The 21,798-nt window shown below is 37.1% G+C and overlaps 1 protein-coding gene across 1 annotated transcript in view; it reads left to right on the top strand.

The window, feature by feature from the left end:
* The first annotated feature begins 265 nt into the window (after positions 1–265).
* ATRNL1 (attractin like 1) overlaps positions 266–21,798 on the top strand; it is a 672,454-nt gene continuing 650,921 nt past the window's right edge. The window contains exon 1 of the mRNA XM_060034012.1: positions 266–629. Within this exon, the coding sequence (XP_059889995.1) occupies positions 337–629 (293 nt within the window). The 5' untranslated portion in view covers positions 266–336. The remainder of the gene's footprint in view (positions 630–21,798) is intronic.

Here is a 21,798-nt window from a genome sequence, read left to right as displayed (position 1 = left end):
GCAGGTCCCCTCCGGAGCGCCCCGCGCAGCCTGCATCTCCTGCTCCCCGCCTCCGGCCCGGCCCGGGGCGGCGTGGCGGTGGGCTCGGCCTGCCGCGGACAAGGTCAGGAGACGGAGAGGCGATGCCCGAGTGCGACTGGAGGGAGCCGAGCGGAGGCGACAGCGTCTGGGATCTGTCCCTCCTGACCAGGGAGCGGGACTGGAGCAGGCGCCGGTGAGGAGGAGAAGCGGCGGCGGCAGCGGCGCGGTGTTCTCCTCTCCGGCTAGATTTCCCCTCCGAAGCATCCCTGTAGGCGCCCGAGAGCGCATCCCGGCCGGGCAGGGGCGCTGGGAAAGATGGAACCGGGGGGCCGGGCCCGCACTGGTCCCCCGCAGCCGGCGGCCCCGGGGCCGTGGAAAGCTCGGCCGGCGGGCGGCGGTGGCGGCGGCGCCTCCTTCTGGCTGCTGGACGGGAACAGCTGGCTGCTGTGCTATGGCTTCCTCTACCTGGCGCTCTACGCGCAGGTGTCCCAGTCCAAGCTCTGCGAGAGGACCGGCTCCTGCTTCTCGGGCCGCTGTGTCAACTCCACCTGCCTCTGCGACCCGGGCTGGGTGGGGGACCAGTGCCAGCACTGCCAGGGCAGGTTCAAGTAAGTGCCTTCGCCGGACCCCGAACCTCAGCCCTGCCCCGCATCCGTCGCGGCCTCCCTCCTTCTCTCGGCCCCGGGTCCCCCGACTGGGAGCGACCCGCAGCGCTGCGGGAGCGGGGCCCGCGCTGTCCCCCTCCAGCCCTCGCGCCTCGGGGACTTCGGGCCCTGCGTCTCGCACCGACCGCCGTGGATGCGAAGCCTTTCCCGATGGTCCACCTGTCCGCAGCGACTCTGGTCCCCTGATCGTCAAAATTTTCACATTCAGTTACGGTGCCAAACACCATTTTGTTAGGACACTATTTCTTAATCAAAAATTATGCACGTAACTCGTGAAATACTTGCGCATTGTGAAGCATTCAAACAATACGGAAGTTTAAAGGTTAAAAGTTCTGGTCTACCAGTACCTCCCTTTTCCCCATCCTACTCCCCTCTCTAGAGGTAAGCACTGCTAACATGTTAGTGTATTTAGTAATAGTGATCATAAGTAGAGTTTATGATGGCCTTACTATGTGCCAAACACTGTTCTGAGCCCATTACGTGGGTTACCTCGTTTGTTTCTCACACCAACTCTGAGTTACTAGAATTACTATACCGGTTTTACAGAGGGAAATCGAGGCAATCCAAATCAGCCAGTCTAACTCTAGAACATTTACTTTAAGCCAATATACTATGTTGAATTTGCGAGGACAGTCTTGAATTGAGAAATACAAGAGTGACTTTGGGTTAGATAAGAGGATGAAATACCTGGATTTTTTAATGTGGTGGAGATAAAAGATTTTTCTAACTGGTTCTTTGACTATCAGCTGTTGTGTGGGAGCAGCACTTTCGTTTTTTTGAAGCTCAAGGCCCTAAGCAGCTTGCTTTACAACAGTAAAGATACTTTCCTCCATTGGTTGATGTTTGTTGCGTTGCTGTCTGATATGAAAAGAAATGGGTGAATGTGGGGGGAGCAGCAGATAAGATAGTTGAGGCCAATAGGGTGTCCATCTGACAACTTGCACATAACAGTCACTAAGTACCTCAGCTTCTTGGTTTTCTAGGTACTTCACATGAAGTTTGCTGGCTGGGTTAGTAGCTCTGAAATTGCACTATGTAGATTACTTGTTGTCAGGGTGATAGCAAAATGTAAGTGAACTGTCTCTTGGGCTCTAAGGCAAAGATAGGAATATGGTTCACCTGCTAATAATGTATTATAGGAAAATTTCCTGGGAGTTTTAAACAGCATATTTTCCTCTTTTTGAAAAAAAACTTGCCAGTTAAGACAGTGCCCCTGAAAACTCATTGTAAAAATGTATTTTTAAAAATGGGACCTTTTAATTTAAGTAGATCTTACTGTTTAAATTAATTGACAGGAGATTTTTGGAAGTGAAATCTCAGAATGAAGTTTTATGAAATTCATCTGTAGCAATAAGTTAAAATGTTTCCTAGCTTCATAATTTCACAAAGTAGCCATAGTACTGTAGTTTTATATTTAAAAAAAATTTGGTGGAGGTACTAATTAAAAGTTTAAAAAAGTGTTTCAAGGTCTGCAAAGATATCTTATCGAACTGTGCTTGTGTTAGCAGTCTTTATAAATTAAATGTTTTTAAACTTTTGCTTTGATCATAACAGCCAGCCTCTTTACCTAGCAAGAGAGGATTTTGAACATATGAACTGATAGTCAACAATGAAAAAAGCCACATCCATTTTTTATATCCTTTGGTACATAAATAGGAAGATTGCCTGGTTCATGTGTAAGTTAGGGACATTGGCCTTTGGGTGGGTGGAATTGCTCCATTTCTCTAAAGAGGACAGAAATTGCTGCAGTCCTGAGAAGCTTCTGTCTACATTTTATAGTAGTGGAATTGCTAATCAGCCAGATCAGCAGCCTGTAACCTCACTAGCAGAGGTTGTCTCAGTTAGTAGGAAAGATCACAGATCAAGTTAAAATCAGCTTAAATAATATAGAGAGATGGTTGGTGTTTGTGAAAGATACATTAGTGAGTAAAAGAGGACTAGTTTTTTTTTTTATGTAGATATAGTTAAATAACAATAAACCCTGGACTAATCATTGAATATTCATTTCCTTGGAAGCTGTTTCCTATGATTCATTGTACCCTATTAGTAAGTACTTTTTCATTTCTCTGTGGAATACAAGCTATTAGTTAGAGTAAATATAACTGGTACAACTCTGTGTTTTGTTATGTATTCTCTTAGCGTCAAGAAAAAAGTGGTATTTAATGTTAAACGGAAGAATCAATTTAGAAGAAAAGATTTCTTCCTGGTAAAGTACATGCTAAGCTAAGAAAGGTTTATTTGAGGATGGTGGCTTGTTTTATCCAGCATTTGAAGTAATAGCACAGTGGGAAAGACTTTAACTGGAAATTCTCACTTCATTAATTATCTTGAAAATCTTTTACTTAACTGAAGGATAGCCACCTAACAAACAGACATCAAAAATGATCAATCTTGGTAAGCAGGTGTCAAAATTAATTGGCTGGTTCCATGGTAACATAGCTTTTTTCCTACTGTAGGGATTTCACTAGGGAATGAGTATCCTTCAAATGCTTCTTTAGAACAGAAGATTGATGGTTGGAGGGAGAAATGCAGAAGCAAATATGGTATCCAGAGTGGTACTTCAGTTCTCTTAGGATTGATTTCAGTCTTCTGTTTCCATTTGAAAAGAATAAAACTCTCAGAATTACAAGCCATTCCTCTCATAGGTAAAACAGAACAAACACTGATCATCAGCTAAAGCTGGACTAAAAGACTTAGGACTGAGAATCAGAGAGGACAGTGCCAATTTGAAATATAATAATCAAGGATATGATATATGCAAATTTGAATTACATTTACTTGGGTAGCTTAGTATCACATTGGAGTAGAAAGTGTTTTACTATAACCTATTTGAATGAATAACATTCTCTATTAGAAGCCAGTTCTTTAGAATTATTTTTGTAGAGTAGTTGAGATTTATGTTTATATAAATTAATAATTTGAGGTCAAACTTGGACATTTTCTTGCTTATGTGACTTAGAAACCTAAGACTTCTAATTTCTCTTAGGTAAACAAAGTAGCTGATATTAACGTTCTGAGATTGGAAAATAACTCATTATATTGTGAATATTTTATAAATGTATATTTATTATTAAAACAGATTTATTGACTGTTTCTCTAAAATCATCTATTAAATCTTATTGTGTGTTTAATGTATATAGATATTTTCAAAATCTCTTAAGTCAGTCAAGTATGGTTAATGAATTTCACAGATTTATAATGGAAGTAGTCTATTTCTATTTTGACAGCAAAATGAAGATATAATATCAGGAGTGAGGTTGCTATTGTAAACAGAAAGTGGCAGGGTTAAATGTGTCAATATTTTCCCTAAGTTATTATTTTTTGCAGTACGTGGGCCTCTTACTGTTGTGGCCTCTCCCGTTGCGGAGCACAGGCTCCAGACGCGCAGGCTCAGCGGCCATGGCTCACGGGCCCAGCTGCTCCGCGGCATGTGGGATCTTCCCGGACCGGGGCACGAACCCGTGTCCCCTGCATTGGCAGGCGAACTCTCAACCACTGCGCCACCAGGGAAGCCCCCATTCCCTAAGTTATTATTAAAAATAAAACAACCCCAACATATGTGTGTATACACACACACACACACACACGCACACACACACACACACACACATACACACATGCACATATTTGGAATCCTTTTTAATAATAATAGGGAAGCTATCAGTAACTATAAAGTTAAATTGAATATTCCCTGTCCCCAGGTCTTCTTTATTTCAAACTAAGATTATAATATGTAATTTATATCCATGGGTTCTTTTTACATTATTAAACCATAAAATCACACAATAGATTTTAAAATAATTTAAATTGAGTGTTTCTAGGATCCTAAATTGATAAATTGCTTGTACTAGCATGGTTTTCAAGACCATGTGTCTACATAATTTGGTTCCTTTAGCAGATCAGACTCACCCTTCCTGTTTTCCTGCCTGGGTCTTTTAAAGTTCCTTGAAAGTGTCACATTCCTTTTGGACTCAGGGCATTTTACACATATGCATACATCTCTCTGAACCGTCTTTCCTATGTGGTCTTTGCTTGACTTATTACTAAGCATCCTTTGAATTTTAGCTTATACTAGTGTCTAAAGGAAGCTTTTCTGACTCCTCAGACTATGTGACCCCTCGTTATGTACTCTTATAGCACTATTTTTACTTTTTAGCACTTTCATAATGAATTATTACAATTGTAATTTTTTCTTAAAAATTATTTTTGAGAGCTTTATTGGGGTATAATTGACATGCAATAAACTGTACAATTTAAAAAGTTTGGACATATATATGCACCTCTTAAACTATCACCACAATCAAGATCACAAAAGTATCAATCAGGGCTTCCCTGGTGGCGCAGTGGTTGAGAGTCCGCCTGCCGATGCAGGGGACACGGGTTCGTGCCCCGGTCCGGGAAGATCCCACATGCCGCGGAGCGGCTGGGCCCGTGAGCCATGGCCACTGGGCCTGCGCGTCAGGAGCCTGTGCTCTGCAACGGGAGAGGCCACAACAGTGAGAGGCCCGCGTAACGCAAAAAAAAAAAAAAAAAAAAGTATCAATCACACTCAAAAGTTTCATGTGCCCCTTTGTATTCCCTCCCTCTCCTTTCCGCTGCCTCTCCCTGTCCCCAGGCAACTAACTGAGCCGCTTTCCTTCAGTATAGATTTCTAACAAAATGACAAAACTCTTTTTCAAAGTAGTTGTATCTTTTACATTCCCACCAGCAGGGTATGAATGTTCCAGTTAATTTACACCCTCATCAACACTTGGTATGGTCAGTCTTAAATTTTAGCGGTTCTAATAGGTGTGTAGTGGTATCTCATTGTGATTTTATTTTGCATTTCCCTAATGACTAATGAGAGCATCTTATGTGCTTACTTGCCATCTGTAGATCTTCTTTGGTGAGGTATCTGTTCATATCTTTTGCACATTTTTAAAATTGTTTTTTCTTATTACTGATTTTTATGAGTTCTTTATATATTCTGGATACTAGCTCCTTATCAGATATATCATTGGCAAATATTTTCTCCCATGTTGGGGCTTGTCTTTTCATTCTCTTAACGGTGATTTCAAAGAACAGAAGTTTAAAAAAAAAAAAAAGAACAGAAGTTTTAAATTTCAATTCCAGTTTATCATTTTTTTCCTTTTATGGATTGTGCTTTAGGCACAATATCTAAGAAGCCTTTGCCTAAACCAAAGATTTTCTTTATTTTTTTTCCCTAGAAGTTTTGTAGTTTTAGATTTTACAATTAGGTTTATAGTCCATTTTGAGTTAATTCCACATCTAGTGAGAGGTATGGATCTCAATTTTTTTTTTTTTTGCATATAGATATCCAATTATTCTAGGACCATTTGTTGAAAAAAACTATCCTTTCTCTACTAAAGTGGTTTGGCATCTTTGTTGAAACCAGTTGTTCATATATTTGTGTGTCTGTTTCTGGACTCTGTTCCACTGATCTATTTGTATGTCAAGATTATTATAGCTTTATAAGTCTTGAATTCAGGGAGTTTAAGTCCTTCAATTTTGTTCTTTTTCAGTTATTTTGGCTACTCTATGTCCTTGGCATTTCCACATGAATTTCAGAATCAGCTTGTCAGTTTCTACAAAAAAACCTGCTGGGATTTTATTTGGGACTGTATTGAATCTATACATCAGTCTGGGGGACAGTTGACACCGTATCGATATTGAGTTTTCTTACCTGTGAACATGGTATATCTCTCCATTTATTTAAGTCTTCTTTAATCTCTCAAAAATATTTAAAAGTTTTCAGTGAACAGGTCTTACAACTCTTCTGTCAGATTTTCCCCTAAGTATTTAATATATTTTGCTGCTATTGTAAATTATATATACGTGTGTGTGTGTGTGTAAAATATGAAAATACAACTGATTTTTGTATTTGGTCTTGTATCCTTCAATTTTTCTAACCTCATTTATTAGTTGTAGTAGTAGTAGTTTTTGTAGATTCCTTATGATTTTCTACATAGATGATTGTGTTGTCTGCAAGTAAAAATACTATAAGCCTTTTCTGTGCAATCTGGATGGCTTTCATTTCTTTTTCTTGCCTTATTTCACTGGCTAGAACCTCCATTACAGTGATGTATACAGGTGATAAGAGTGGTTGGCTGTGTCTTGTTTTTTGATTTAAAGGAAAAATATTCAATCTTTAACCATTAAGTATGATGTTATATGTAAGATTTATAAAACCTTTCTGATTTTCTGTTTCTGTCAGTTATTGAGAGGGGGTATTGAAATTTTCAATTATAATTTTGTAACTATCTATTTCTCTGCAGTCACATCTATTTTTGCTTCATGTATTTTGAAGCTCTGTTATTAGGTGCATGAAATTTTCTATTATATCCTATTGGTAAATTGATCCTTTTTTCATTATGGAATGACTAGTTCCTGAAAAGACTATCCTTTTTTCATTGATGTTTTTGCCCCTTTGTTGAAAATGAGGTGGATGTCTCTCTCTCTGTATCTATTTCTTGATTCTGTTCTGTTCTATTGATTCATGTATCTTTACTTTGGGAAATGCATTTCTTTTGACTACTGGATCTTTATAGTAAGTCTTTTTCCTTTTTAAATTTATTTTTGGCCATGTTGGGTCTTTGTTACTGCATGAGGGCTTTCTCTAGTTGTGTCGAGTGGTTGCCTCTTCATTGCGGTGTGCGGGCCTCTCATTGTGGTGGCTTCTCTTGTTGTGGGGCAGGGACTCTAGGTGTGCAGGCTTCAGTAGTTGCAGCACATGAGCTCAGTAGTTGTGGCTCACGGGCTCTAGAGTGCAGGCTCAGTAGTTGTGGCACAGGGGGTTAGTTGCTTCGTGGCATGTGGGATCTTCCCGGACCAAGGCTTGAACCCGTGTCCCCTGCATTGGCAGGCAGGTTCTTAATCACTGTACCACCAGGAAAGTCCCTTTATAGTAAGACTTAAAATTAGATAGTGAGATTCCTCCAACTCTGCTTCTGTTTTTGAAAATTCATTTGGTTTTTCTAGTTCATTTGCTTTTCCACATAAATTTTAGAATCAGTTTGTCAATTTCTTAAAAAAAAAAGCTGGGATTTTGATTGAGATTTTGTTGATTCAAGAGATCATTTTGGGAAGAATTGACATCTAGACAATATTGAACTTTCTTGTCCATCAACATGATATATTTCTTCATTTATTTAGGTTTTCATTGATTTCTTTTTTCAGATACAGATACTGCATACATTTTGTTAGATTTATACCTAAATAGTTTGTATTCTTTGATGCTATTGTAATTGATAGTTTCCTTTAATTTCAGTTTCTAATTGTTCTTTTTCATTATGTAGAAATGCAATTGATTTTTGTATATTGACCTTGTATCCTGCAGTGTTGCTAAACTCAGTTTCAGTAGCTTTTTTTTTTTGTAGATTCTTTGGGGCTTTCTATACAGACGATCATAGCATCTGTTTTACTTCTTCCTTTCCCATTATATGCCCTTATTTTTCTTCTTGTTCTGTTGTACTCGCTAGGACTTCAACCTGATGTTGAATATGAGTACAAGAGTGGATATCCTTGCCTTGTTTCCAATCTTAGGTGGAAAACATTCAGTCTTTAAACATGAAGTATCATGTTAGTTGCATGTCAGGCTTTTTAAAAATAAATGCCCTTTATTAGGTTCAAGAAGTTCCCTACTATTCCTAATTTTGAGAGTTGAGATAACGGAAAAATGTATATTGGTCTCTGCCCCTGGTTCCTGGCACAGAGTTCCTAAAACCGTTATAATTTCCTAAGTGATAAGAACACTAGAAGCATCTCTTGTTCTAATGTTCATCTTTTACCTTTGTTCCTAACACAGGGCTGCTGAAACCCTTGTAATTTCCCTGGTGATAGTAGTAGCTCCTGGATGGCTTCTGGATGAGGGCTAGTTACCAGAAAGGCCAAGTCATGGTTTGAAGCTTGGAATCTTCAGCCCTGGGCCCCGTTCTGTTGAGAAGGGAGAATGGCTGAAAGTAGAGATATGCTGAATCATGCCTACATGATAAAGCCTCCATAAAATCCCCAAAGTTTGGGGTTCTGAGAGCTTCTAGTGAACACACGAAGGTGCTGGGAGAGTGATGCACCTTAACAGGGCAGGGAAACACTGAACCCCTTCGCCCATGTATTACCCTATGTAGCTCTTCTACCTGGCTGTTCCTGAATTATATCCTTTTATAATAAACTAGTGATCTAGTAAATAAACTGTTTGTCTGAGTTCTGTGAGCCTCTCTAGCAAATTAATTAAACCCAAGGAAGGGGTCCTTGGATCCCCTAGTCTATGGCCAGTTGGTCAGAAGCATAGGTGGTATCTGGGCTTGCAACTGGTTTCTGAAGTGGGGCAGGGTTCAGTGGGGGGGCAGTCTTGTGGGACTGAAACCTTAACCTGTGCGATCTGATGCTGTTTCCTGTTAGATAGTGTCAGAATTGAGTTGAATTCTTGGACACTCTGCTGTTGCCTGTGAATTCCTTGGTGGTGGGGAAAAACCTCCATACATTTGGTGACCGGAAGCGAAGGTTGTGTGACTAGTAAAGGAGACTTATGGGGAAGAAGCACACAGTAGAGAAGAACTGGATTTTTTCCTACACAGGAGGAAAAAAAGCTGAGAATGTTTCCATTTACAGTCGTGTATGGATGTTGAATTTTGTCACATGTTTCTTCTATATCTATTGAGACAGTCGTTTGGTTTTTCTTCTTTTTGTTTGTTAATATTGGTGAATTAAATTGATTGATTTTCAAATGTTTAATCAGCCTTACATTCCTGGGGTAAACTCCACTTGGTCCCAATATATTATACTTCTTATATATTGCTGGATTTAATTTGCTAATATTTCGTTGAGGATTTTTGCTTCTGTGTTCATGAGAGATATTGTTCTGTAATTTTCTTTTCTTGAAATGTCTTTGGTTTCCTTATGGTGTAATGCTAACCTTATAAAATGGGTTAGGAAATGCTCCCTCTTCTTATGTTTTCTGGAAGGATTTATGTAGACTTGGTATTACTTTTTTCTTAAATGTTTGGTAAATGTTTTTCTTAAATGTTTGGTAAATGTTTTTCTTAAATGTTTGGTAAATGTTTGATGCCATTTGGGCCTGGAATTTCTTTGTGGAAGGCTTGCAGCTGTGAACTCAATTTTTTAAATAGATGCAGGGATATTCATTTTATCTATTTCTTGAGTGAGTTTTGGCAGATTGTATCTGACAGAGAATGGGTCCATTTCATCTGAGTTTTCAAATTTATGGGCATAAAGTTGTTCATAATATTTCCTTATCATCCTTTTAAAGTCTGTGGGGTCTTTAGTGATATTTCTTCTTCCATTTCTGATATCGGTAGTTTATGTTTTCTTTTTTCTTGCTTAGTCTGGCTAGACATTAATGTTATCAATCTTTTCAAAGAATATGTGTTTCGTTTCATTGATTCCTGCTATTTTTTCTTTTCTTGTTTTTTCAGTTTCATTGATTGCTGCTTCTTTATTTTATTTTATTTTATTTTATTTTTGCCACGCCACGCAGCTTGCAGGATCTTAGTTCCTGAGCAGGGATTGAACCCAGGTCCGTGGCATCTGATCTGGCACTGGTTAAGCCCAGGGCTTAAGCACTGGATCGCCAGGGAATCCCTGCTTCCTTTGGTTTTAACTTACTTTTATTTATTCTAGTTTCTTAAGATGAAAAGCTTAGATCATTAATTTGAGTTGTTTCTTCCTTTTAATAAAAGCATTTGAATGCTATACATGTTCTTCTAAGCACTGCATTAGCTGAATCTCACATATTATGGGATGTAGTACTTTGATTTTCATTCAGTGTAATTGAACTAAATTATGATTTACCTTGAGACATTCTCTTTGGCTTATGTAGAACTGTTTTGTTTAATTTCCAAATATTTGGGAATTTACCAGAGCTTTTTCTTTTATTTATTTCTAGTTAAATTCCATTATGTTCAAAGAACATACCTTTTATGATTCTAGTTTTTATAAATTTGTTAAGACTTGTTTTTTGGACAGAATATGGTCTATCGTGGTGAATGTTACATGTGCAGTTCAAAGAATATACATTCTGCTGTTGAATGGAGTGTTACAGAAATGTCAAGAAGGTCAGTTGGTTGTTTATGTTGTTTAGATCTTCTGTATCCCTAATGATATTCTATCTACTTGTTCTGTTGATTACTGAAAGAGGAGTGTTGAAGTCTCCCACTGTATTTATGAATTTATCTGTTTGTTTCCTTTCATTTCTGTCAGTTTTGCTTCTTGTATTTTGAAGCTTTTTTTGAGATGCATATACAGTTAGAATTGTTATGTCTTTTGGTGAACAGACCCATTCATCATAATATAGTTTCCCATCTCTTTTTCTTTGGTAATTCTTTTTACTTTGAAATCTACTTTGATATTAATAGCCACACTAGCTTTCTTCTGCTTATTGTTTGCATGATGTATCTTTTTTGACTTGGAAAGAATGATGTGTGTGTGTGTATATATGTATGTGTATGTGTATATATATATATAAAATCCAGTCTAATAATCTGTCTTTATATTGGTTTGTTGAGACTATTTACATTTAATGTATTTGGATATTTTTTAGCATTCCATTTTAATTTTCTGTTGGCCCTTTTGGTATATGTCTTTGTATTATTTTTTAGGGGTTATGCTAGTGTGATAGTGATTACACTATGAATAGCTAACTTTTTATAGTCTATTTAGAGTTAGTAATATATTACTTCAGGAAAATTAAGAAATTTTGGAACCATATAGGTCCATTTATCTTCACCTGCTGACCTTTGCTATAATTGTCATATAATCACATCTACATGTATGGCAAATCTCATCTGATAAAGTTATAAATTTTGCTTTCAACAATCATACATACCTTAAAGAACCTAAGAGGAGGAAAATAGTCTTTTATATTTTCTCAGATATCTGCTCTTCCTTTTGCTCTTTGTTTATTTCTCAAGTTATAAATTAACTCTTAGTGTCATTTCCCTTTTGTCTGAATCACTTTCTTTTGGATTTCTTTTTGAGCACAACTGCTGCTGATGGACTTTCTTAGTTTTCCTTGTTTTGAGAATATTTTGCCTTTTTTACTGAAAGATATTTTCCCAAGTACAGAATTCTGGGTTGACAGTTCCTTTCTTTCAGTGTTTTAAAGATGTTGCTTGACTCTCTTCTGGCCTGCATAGTTTCTGAAATCTGCAGTCATTCTAATGATTTTCCCCCGTATGTATCATTTCATTTTTTTTCTAGCTACTTCCAAGCTTTTTATGCAACTTTTGTTTTTAGCAGTTCAGATTCTGATGTATCTGTGTGTAGCTTTCTTTGAATTTACCGTGGCTAGGGTTTGCTGAGCATCTTGAATTTATATTTATGTCTTTCACAAATACAGAATTTTTCTAAAAACCGTTATTTCTTCAAATATATTTTTTCTGCACCGGTCTTTTTCCCTTCTCTTTCTGGGACTTCGGTGATACTAATGTTAGGCTTAAACAAAATTCTTGAGGCTCTGTTCTCTCTCTTTTTTTTTTTAACTCTTTTTTTTCTTTCTTTAGATTGTACAATTTCTGTTGAACTGTCATCAACTTCACTGACGGTTGCCTCTGCAATCTCCACTATGCTTTCGAACCCATCCAGTCATTTTCAAAGTTAAGATATAGTTTTCAGTCCCCACATTTCTGTCGTGTTCTTTTTTATGATTTCTATTTCCCTGTTGAAAACTTCTCCTCCCATTTCATTTAAGTGTCTTTACCTTTATCCCATGGAGTACAGTTTTAATACCTAACGTCTTTGTCTGATGATTCCAATTTCTGGATTTTCTCAGGAGTGACATCTATTGATTATCTTTTCCATTGAGAATCTGTTACATATTCCTGGTTCTTTGTATGTTGAGTGATTTTGGATTTATTCTGGATGTTCTGAATGTTATATAGGTTCTTGGTCCTGTTATTCCCTGGAGAATGCTGATTTATTTATTTACTTATTTATTTTTATTTAGTAGGCAACTAACCGGTTAGGTACAAGTAGCAAATTTTCTGTCTTGCTTTCGGAGGGCAGTGGTTCTAATCTTCGTTCCATTTTCAAAGCTTTGGATCTAAATGCACACATGCCACTCAGGGATTAGTCTGAGACTTTGTGGTGTTTTAAATTTTAATTCACTTCTCAGAGCCTGTGATAAGCTGCTTTTTGGTCTGTCCCACACGTGAGCAGCTCAGATTGAGCTTGAGTCTTATGTGGGTTCATATACAGAATTAGGGTATCTGCATCTTCAGCTCCCTCTTCCTTAGGATTCCCCCCACACTCTTTGGCTTGAAGGGGCACTTTTCCCCAGTTATTCTTGCTTTTGAAGAGACAGAATTTCTCTTAGGATTTGATCTGCGTATGCATGTGCTGCTGCCGTTCTCTCAAGGTTTGCCACCCTTGCCATCTCTCCGGCCATCGTTTTTGTAAAGTCCTGAAGTTTTCTTTCTTGGGTTGTTGCAGTAGCCCTTTTTTTTTTTTTTTTTTTTTTGTGCAGTAGCCCTTTAATTTATCTTTCTGTTTCTGTTTTTTTCTCTTGCTCATCTGTCCTTTATTGCTGCCAGAGTTTGCTTGATAGAACACAAATTTGATCATATCTTCCTTTGCCTAAGAACTGGAGTATTTAAGGTAGTGAGTGGTGCCAAGGTTTCTGATGAGGGATCTGTTGTCATTCAAATTGTTGTTCTCCTCTAGGTAGTGTGTCATCTTCCTCTTTCTTTCTTTTTTTTTTTCCTCTTAGGTTTTCAGAAATTTGGTTATGATATGTGTGGGTGTGGAATTCTTTGTTTACCTTGCTTATTTTTTGCTCAGCTTCTTGTTCTGTAAGTTTACATCTTTTTCAAAATTTGCAAAAATTTCTGTTATCATTTCTTCAGATATTGTTTTCAGCTCCACACTTTTTCCTCTCCTTCTGTGACTCCAATGAGACAAATGTTAGATCTTTTGTTACTAACTTTTAAGTCACTAAAGCTCTGTTCATTTCCTTCAGTCTGTTTTCTCTCTCTTCAGACTGGATGATTTTTATTTACGTATCTCTATATCCACTGATTCTTTCCTCTATCTTCTCTGTTCTGCTCTTGGACCCCTCTTGTGAGTTTTTATAAAACGTTTCATTTGTTATATTTTTCCATTTTGTTCTTCTTTACATCTTCTGTTTCTTTGCTGAAACGTATATTTTTGTATTTGTTCCAAAAGTGTCTGAAGCTGCTTATTGGGCCATTTTTCTGAGAGCTGCTCTAAGATTCTTGACAGATAATTCCAGGATCCTTGTCATGTCAGTGCTGGTACCTGCTGATTATCTCTTCTCAGATGCGTTGAGATTTTGTATGGCAAGTAATTTTGGATTGTATCCTGGATATTTTGAGTATTGTGTATGAGACTCTTGTTCCTATTTAAATATTCTGTTCTGGAGGCAGTTAGCTCGTTTTGGCATGTATGACCTAGCTCACTTTTTAAAAGTACAGCTTTATTGAGTTATAATTTATATACCATAATATTCATACATGTCATAATACCATTTTAAAGTGTATGATTCAGTGGTCTTTAGTATATTCAGAGAGTATATTAAGAGTGCAACCGTCACCACTCTCTAGTTTTAGAACTTTTTCATCACCCCATAAGGCAAACCCACACCCGTTTGCAGTCACTTTCCATTTTCCCTACCCACTAATTTCACCAGTCTAGGCGCTGCTAATCTACTTTCTCTATGAGCTTGTTTATTATGGACATTTCATAGAAATGGAATCATATAATTATATGTTCTTTGTCACTGACTTCTTTCACTTACTTAGCATGTTGTCAAGTTTTATTGTATTGGTATTCCACATTTGTTTTTCTCTTTATCAGCTGGTGGACATTTGGGTTGTTTCTTCTACCTTTTGGCTACTGTGAATAATGCTGCTATGAATTTTTTGTGTACAGGTTTTGGCATGGACATACGTTTTAATTTCTCTTGGCCATATCCTAGGAGTGTGCTGGCTCTCTTCTGTGCTGAGATTAGACTGCCCACTTAGTTACAATTTAGTTTTGCTGTGTTGATTCTGATCAGTTTCACATATTGCACCCGAGGGCATGCCCAGGACTTCATACACAGATTTAAAGAATCCCCTTTTTCACCTTCCTCATCTTTGTAATTTGTTTCCATTCTCTTGTTAGGAGGATAAGGGAAGCTGACTCTATTGTCATTTGTCTCCTCCAGTGGGGAGGGAGAGATTCTTTTTTTTTTTTTTTTTTGGTAGGTAAAATAAGCGTTTAAAAAATAAAAGCACTGTATAAATTAGGAATTTTCAAGTTGATTCTCTGTCTCATAAAAAAAATAGAAGATTTAAGATCATTTTTCACGTTTTGATGTATTAAGTTTTATGCCAGCCTTCATTTGTATTTTATGACAATATAATTATGCTAATAATGAATTTTTTCCAGAAAGTAGAATTTATTATTCTAACTATTTCATGTAAGACTAATATTAATAGCATTAAAACTAACATTTCACACGTTAAATTATGAGTTTAGAGGAGAAATGATATTATGTGGTGGAAAAAGCTTTTACCTGATTTGCCTTTTTTATTGCTGATGAAAATCCTGTGAGGTAGATGTTGTTATTCTCATTTTACAGTGGGAATAGAGAGTGAAAGACCTGAAGCAATTATTTATGCAAAGTCTGATAGCTACTAAGTGATAGCTGAGTTGCCAAACATGTCTTTCTGGCTCATTTTCTATAGCAAGCCATCTTCTACTCTTCAATAAGAAGTTTCTCCTCAGTTATAAATTCATAATCTTCTGGATTTCCAGATAGCATAGGGGTACTTAGGATCATGAGTTTTGATACCAAACTGACATGGGATTGAGATCTATTTCTGCCAATGTGCCATGAATGTTGCATGGATTTAGTTTGCTGCTTTACTGAACACTTGATAAGTTTTATGGCATTACGGTTTTAAAACAATCTTGTGAAATAAGCATTATTGTTATAACTGTTTTGCACACAAGGAAACTTGAGGCTTAGGGAGTTTGAGTAACATACCCGTTAGGTGACCAGGCTGAGATTCTTGTAGCTCTTCTAAAGTTTTGCCTGTTTCTTCTAGTTTCTCAGTCATGTCTTATTTATTCTTCAGTGAAAAGAGAGTATTGTTCTACAGAGTTCTTACGTGTCCTTTGTGAAGTTAGTATGAATGAGTGCGTTTTACAGTACACAGAGATGCCATAAGAAAAGTCTAAGCTCATTAAATAATTTTCTATGATATAGCAATATTTTATTTATCTCCAAGCTTGTTGATTATTTAAATGTATATTATAACAGGAACTTTTAATGTCACGTTCCTGGATAGGCTGTGAGTGGTTGGTGAATCCTCAGATTTGTATATAAAATATTATTTATACGAATTTTTCTAGGCAGGTGGTAGTAGCTTTTACAAGATTCTCAAAAGTGATCTCGGATCTCAAAATGGTGAGCATCACTGTACTGTAGAAAAGGAACCCAAATAATGGTCACTGTGTACGTAGAACTAAAAAACATTTTTTCAACACATGGAATGATTTCAAAAGTAGTTTTTTAATTTATTTTTTCAAAAAAGCTTAGGAAGATTATACAACAGGATAAAAAAAATTTCCTATTAATTGAAATATTATAGTATTCAAATAATCTGAACATCTATATTACATGTAGGTACATATAGATACAATGAATATCTCTATGTATTTATATGTATACATATATGTGTGTGTATATATGTACACACACACACCTGACGTATTTCTATAGGTATCTATCTGTATGATGGGGAGTGCTCCATCATCCCCTCTATTTGACATGTATCATTACTTTATATGCTCTACATTTATTTGCTGTTCGTATATTGTCTTCCCTCTTTCTAGCACTAAGTTGTCCAATGTGTCAGTCACTATCCGCATGTGGCTGTTAAAATTTATTAAAATTAAATTTTAAAAGTTCCGTTCATTTTTTTGCACCGACCACATTTCAAGTGCTCAGTAGCCACGTGTGCTTAGAGGCTACCGTACGGGACATGTATAGAACATTTCTATCATTGCAGGAAGTTCTGTTGGACAGCATTGTTCTGGAATGTAAGGTCCAGGAGGGCAGAGACTTTTTTTACTTAGTTTTTCTTGTTTTTTATTTTAATAGCTTTATTGAGATGTAATTTACATAACATAAATCTCACTAGTTTAAAGTACACAATTTAATGGTTTTTAAGATGCACTTAGAGAGTTGTGCAACTGTAACCATAATTTTAGAACATTTTATCATTGCATAAAGTAAACCTTGGATTCAAGAGCATTCACGCTCCATTCTCTCCCTGTCCCCCAGGCCACTACTAATCTGCTTTCTAGAGACCTTCCATGACTCACAGTTTTATCTCCCATGCCAAGAATATTGCTTGCCATTTATTTTATGATTTTATGATTAGCTAATAAAGTCAGTACCTTTGTGGCCAGGATATGATTTGTACAAATTAATGATCATTCAAAGTGGGACAGGGCTTCCCTGGTGGCGCAGTGGTTGAGAGTCCGCCTGCCGATGCAGGGGACACGGGTTCGTGCCCCGGTCTGGGGAGATCCCACATGCCATGGAGCGGCTGGGCCCGTGAGCCATGGCCACTGGGCCTGCGCGTCCGGAGCCTGTGCTCCGCAACGGGAAAGGCCACAACAGTGAGAGGCCCGCGTACCGCAAAAAAAACACAAAAAAAACAAAAAAAAGTGGGATGATACCCAAGGTGACTTACTGGAGTGTGGGAAGAAAGCATTAGGGCTTATACTACTATTATTTTTAATTTTGATTTTTAAAATTTATACTTCATAGTGCACAATATTTAAAGTAGTATATGTTTATTAACATGTAAATATACATTTACTTGAGTTACATAATAAAAATTCTTACTGATAAGAGAGCATGATGATTATGGTTTGGAGACTTCTGCTCTAGCAGACAAGGTCACCTAAACTTTCATTAGGGATCAGGTGGACAGACAATGCAGACTTGGGAGTGAGGGATGCAGAATGCACTATAAAGAAAACAAGAAATGCAAGCTCAGCACGGTGTAATACAATAATGTATCGTAGTGCAGAGAGGAAAAAAATACCCATAATATAATCTAGAGGTTCTCTTCATATTGTTTAAAAAGAAATCAATAAATATTAAATAATATTTTAAATAAAAACACTATTTAACAAAAGACTTGCATGTGAGGTTGGCTTCCAAAGGCAACTCTGTGTAAAGACTAGCCCTGAGTGGATCTGATTCTTCTTTGTAGAGTGGTTATGCTGGCAGTAAAACCAGATACTTTGATAAACAGGATTTATTGTTTCCTGTAATACTTTATAATGTTAAAACTATTGCATTTTTCTTATGTTTAAAATGTCTTAATCAAATTTTGTATTCATGGCTAGGATAGAGAATAAAACTTTAATTGATTTAATTTTAGTTCTGTTTCATGTTTGTGCTGGTTTTCCTGCATTTAGTAGTGGCCATTCCTGTGTTATAAACAGCTCAGCATGCTTATTTGATTAAGGGCTCTAGACTGGGCAGTTTCAGCAAGATGAGACATTGGCAAGGCATATGGGCATGTGCAGGCATCTAGACAGGGATTGGCAAAACTTTTTCTGTAAAGGGCCAGATAGTAGATATTTTAGGCTTTGTACACCAGATGGTCTCTGTTGCCAATACTCAACTCTGTTCTTGTAGCATGTTAACAATCTTAGATATATGTAAACAAATGGGTGTAGCTGTGTTCCAATAAAACTTCATTTACACAAATCGGCAATAGGCCAGTAGTTTATGGAGCCCTGATCTAGATTAACCATGTCAATATGGTTCTCAATCCAAGAACATGATTGCTACAAATTAAAAATAAGTTAATTACTTGAAACTTAGAATGCATTGTAGAAATGGCATTAGAAATAGAAGAAGCCTGTTTTACCTTTTATGTAGCTGAATTATATGCTACCTAATTTTTGAAAATCTCTACCCAGCTGGAATGTACAGATGATGTTAAGAGTAAGAAGTGAAGAAATAGATTGGAAACTAGGTGTTTGTGGTCAGAGTGTAATCTTGGAGTGTAAGACTTCTGAATTTTAGAAGAACAGTTCCAGGTTGTGAAGATGTCCAAAGTGTGTAATGGGAGTTCTTTGCTCAAGTGGCATGGAGGTGAACATTCTTCAAGCTGAAGAAGAGATCAGGAAACTACAAAGGGGGAATTGCTCCTTCCTTATTGTGGAAGTGGTAGGAGTTTTCCCCCCTTACTCCTATCTCTTGATGGTGAGAAAGGATTTTCCATCCTTTTATCTTGGTTGGTGTCAGCCCCTCCATGTTTCTAGTAGAGTGAAAGTGGCAAAGAGGAAACCTCTTTGCAGTAAGTAGAGGCAAAGGTAGGCTCTTGGTAGGGGCTTTTGCTAGGAATGGGTGATGAAGGTACAGAAGGATTTCAGGGGCTGTGGTGAGTAGAGTTTTCTTTTAAGTCTGTGTAATTGTGCCTCTGAAGGTGAAGCGGATGGGACAGAGTGGGTGGCTTTCATGTACTCCTGTTGTGTAGCCTAGGTGGGGAAACATAACAGTTCTTTCACATCACCTCTTATAGGTGGGAGATAAGGATTATAGTTGTAGCTCCTAGAGTATATGTTTCTTTAGAGGAGGGGAAATGTATTTTAAACTAAGGGTAAGGAATTTCCCAACATAGCACAGGACTGGGTCAGTTCGAGTAGGTGGGGTGGTAGAGAAATAGAGGGGTTTTGGGGAAAGAAATCCCCAGTAGTGTTAGATTTCCTCATATGCAGTTTGGGAGGTATATTCCTAATTAGGAAGATAGATTATATTGTAGGTGATAGTTGCAAAGCTTCCTGTTCTTAAATTTCCGGCTTTATTTTCTTATTAAAAGAGCTATATATTTCTTGACTATGTATTAAGGTACTTTTTGAATATGTTACACTTCTCTTCTTCCGTTAGAGAAGAAATTGAAATAGAAGTGGTGGTGTAAGATCATGGAACAAATTAGAATTTTCTTTAAAATTAAGTCTCTGAGGCTCTAAACTGTTATCATACAGGCTTAATTTATGTCTGATAATTTGTATCATTTGATTCAGCCCTGATTTGGGGTTTTTGTAATTTAAATTATAGCAATATTTTGACTTTAAGGGTTTGTTACAACTGTCAGTTAGAAACTAGGGAGAAGGATTGTTTAGTGGACCCTACTGATGGATCTAAGCCTTGTTTAGATCAAGAGGAACTTTTATACAGACTTTATATGAGGTTGTGATCATAACATTTCTAAATCTTAATTGATATTTTCTATTTGTTGAGACATCATTTTCCTGGTTTCCTGTAGCTATTGTCCATGATTTCCTTTAGAATTTTTGAGTATATTTAAAACAGTTGATTTAAAGTGTTTGTCCAACAAGCTCAATTTCTGTTTCCTGAAAGACAGTATCTGTTCATTTCTCCTTTGAATGGGCTATACTTTCTTGTTTCTTTGTATGCTTTGTAATTTTTTTGTTGGAGACTGGGCATTTGATTATTATAATGTGATAACTCTAGAAATCAAGTTCTTCCCCCTCTTCAGGGTTTGTTGTAGTTGTGTATTTGTTTAATGACTTTTCTAAACTATTTTTTGTAATGACTATATTCTTTGTTTTGTGTGGTTTCTAAAGTCTCTGTTCCTATAGTTTATGGTAAGCTAGTGTTTTGACATAGATTTCCTCAAATGCTTGGAGTCAAGAAAAAATAAAGAATTCTCCCATTCTGTGCACATTGACTCTGTTGGGACACTGCTTCAGTGCTTAGCCACATTGTTTATGACTCTGCCTTACCCTTCACTTCCTTCTTGCTCTGAGTCTGAAAATTAGCCAGAGGTGGAAGTGTATAGTCTTCTCAGGTCTTTTCTGAGCTTGTAGTCCAAGAAAAGTCTCCCTGGGCATGCATGTGGCTTCTCAAATTCCCATATCAAAATAATTGATTTTCAACTTTTTAATACATACATTTAGAGCTATATATTTCTCTCTAAACAATGGTTGAGCTTCATCTCATAAATTTTGATATGGTGTGGTTTTAGTATTAACAATTAAAAATATTTTCTAATTGTCCTTGAGACTTATTAGTCTATTGCTTAGTTGTCAAACTTTTGGGGATTTTAAGTTTATTTTTTTTTGAATGGCCACTGTATATGGGGCTGCCACTAATTACATGGCTTTTGAATACATGGTTACTGTAGCCAGTTGTCATTGATTGATTACATTGATTTAATTCAATTCTGGTGTTACTTCTTGTTGTGGCTTAAGAACAGGTACAGGCAGACCGCAGAGATATTGCTGTTTCAGTTCCAGACCACCACAGTAAAGCCAATATTGCAGTAAAGCATCACATGAATTTTTTGGTTTTCCCAATAATGTAGTTGCACATAAGAGTTATGTTTACATTATATTGTAGTCTATTAAGTGTGCAATAGCATTATGTCTAAAAAAACAATGTACGTACCTTAATTAAAAAATACTCTGTTGCTAAAAAATGCTAACTATCATCTGAGCCTTCAGCAAGTCTCAATCTTTTTGCTGGTGGAGGGTTTGAACTACTGTGAGAATTATCAAAATGTGACAAGGAGATACAAATTGAGCAAATGCTATTAGAAAAATGGCACTGATAGACTTGCTCCATGAAGGGTTGCCACAAACCTTCAATTTGTAAAAAATGCAATATCTGTGAAGCACAATAAAGTGGAGTACAAGAAAAGAAGATACGCCTGTAGTCATTTAAAGAGGGTGAGAATTTATTTTTCTCACTGTCAGCCCTGGTTTCTAAAAGACTTTTGCAGGCCCAAAGGGTTAAATAAATCTAGAGGTTCAAGGTTCTCAAGTACATCTACCAGGTGGCACCCTCCTAGGTATCGGGGCACTATCTTTAGCACTGAAGTCTTGCCAGGGCTGTGAACTAAACTTTTTCTGTAATTCTGCTCCTTTCATAATCTGGTCCTGGGCTGGTTTTCCAGTTTGGTCAACCCTCTGGCCTCAGAAATAGTCTCTTTAAATGTTACAGAGTCCCCTGGCATTTACACTGTATCTAAAATTGGTGGTTGGTGAATTGAGTCTTATAGGATCTTGGGGCAAGCTGCTTATGGGTCGGTGTCTTAGT

The sequence above is a fragment of the Delphinus delphis genome, chromosome 16, assembly GCF_949987515.2.
Source record: "Delphinus delphis chromosome 16, mDelDel1.2, whole genome shotgun sequence".
NCBI classification, from domain to species: Eukaryota; Metazoa; Chordata; class Mammalia; order Artiodactyla; family Delphinidae; genus Delphinus; species Delphinus delphis.
The sequence above is the reverse complement of the archived record's forward strand: the minus strand, read 5'-3'. Positions and strand labels throughout refer to the sequence as shown.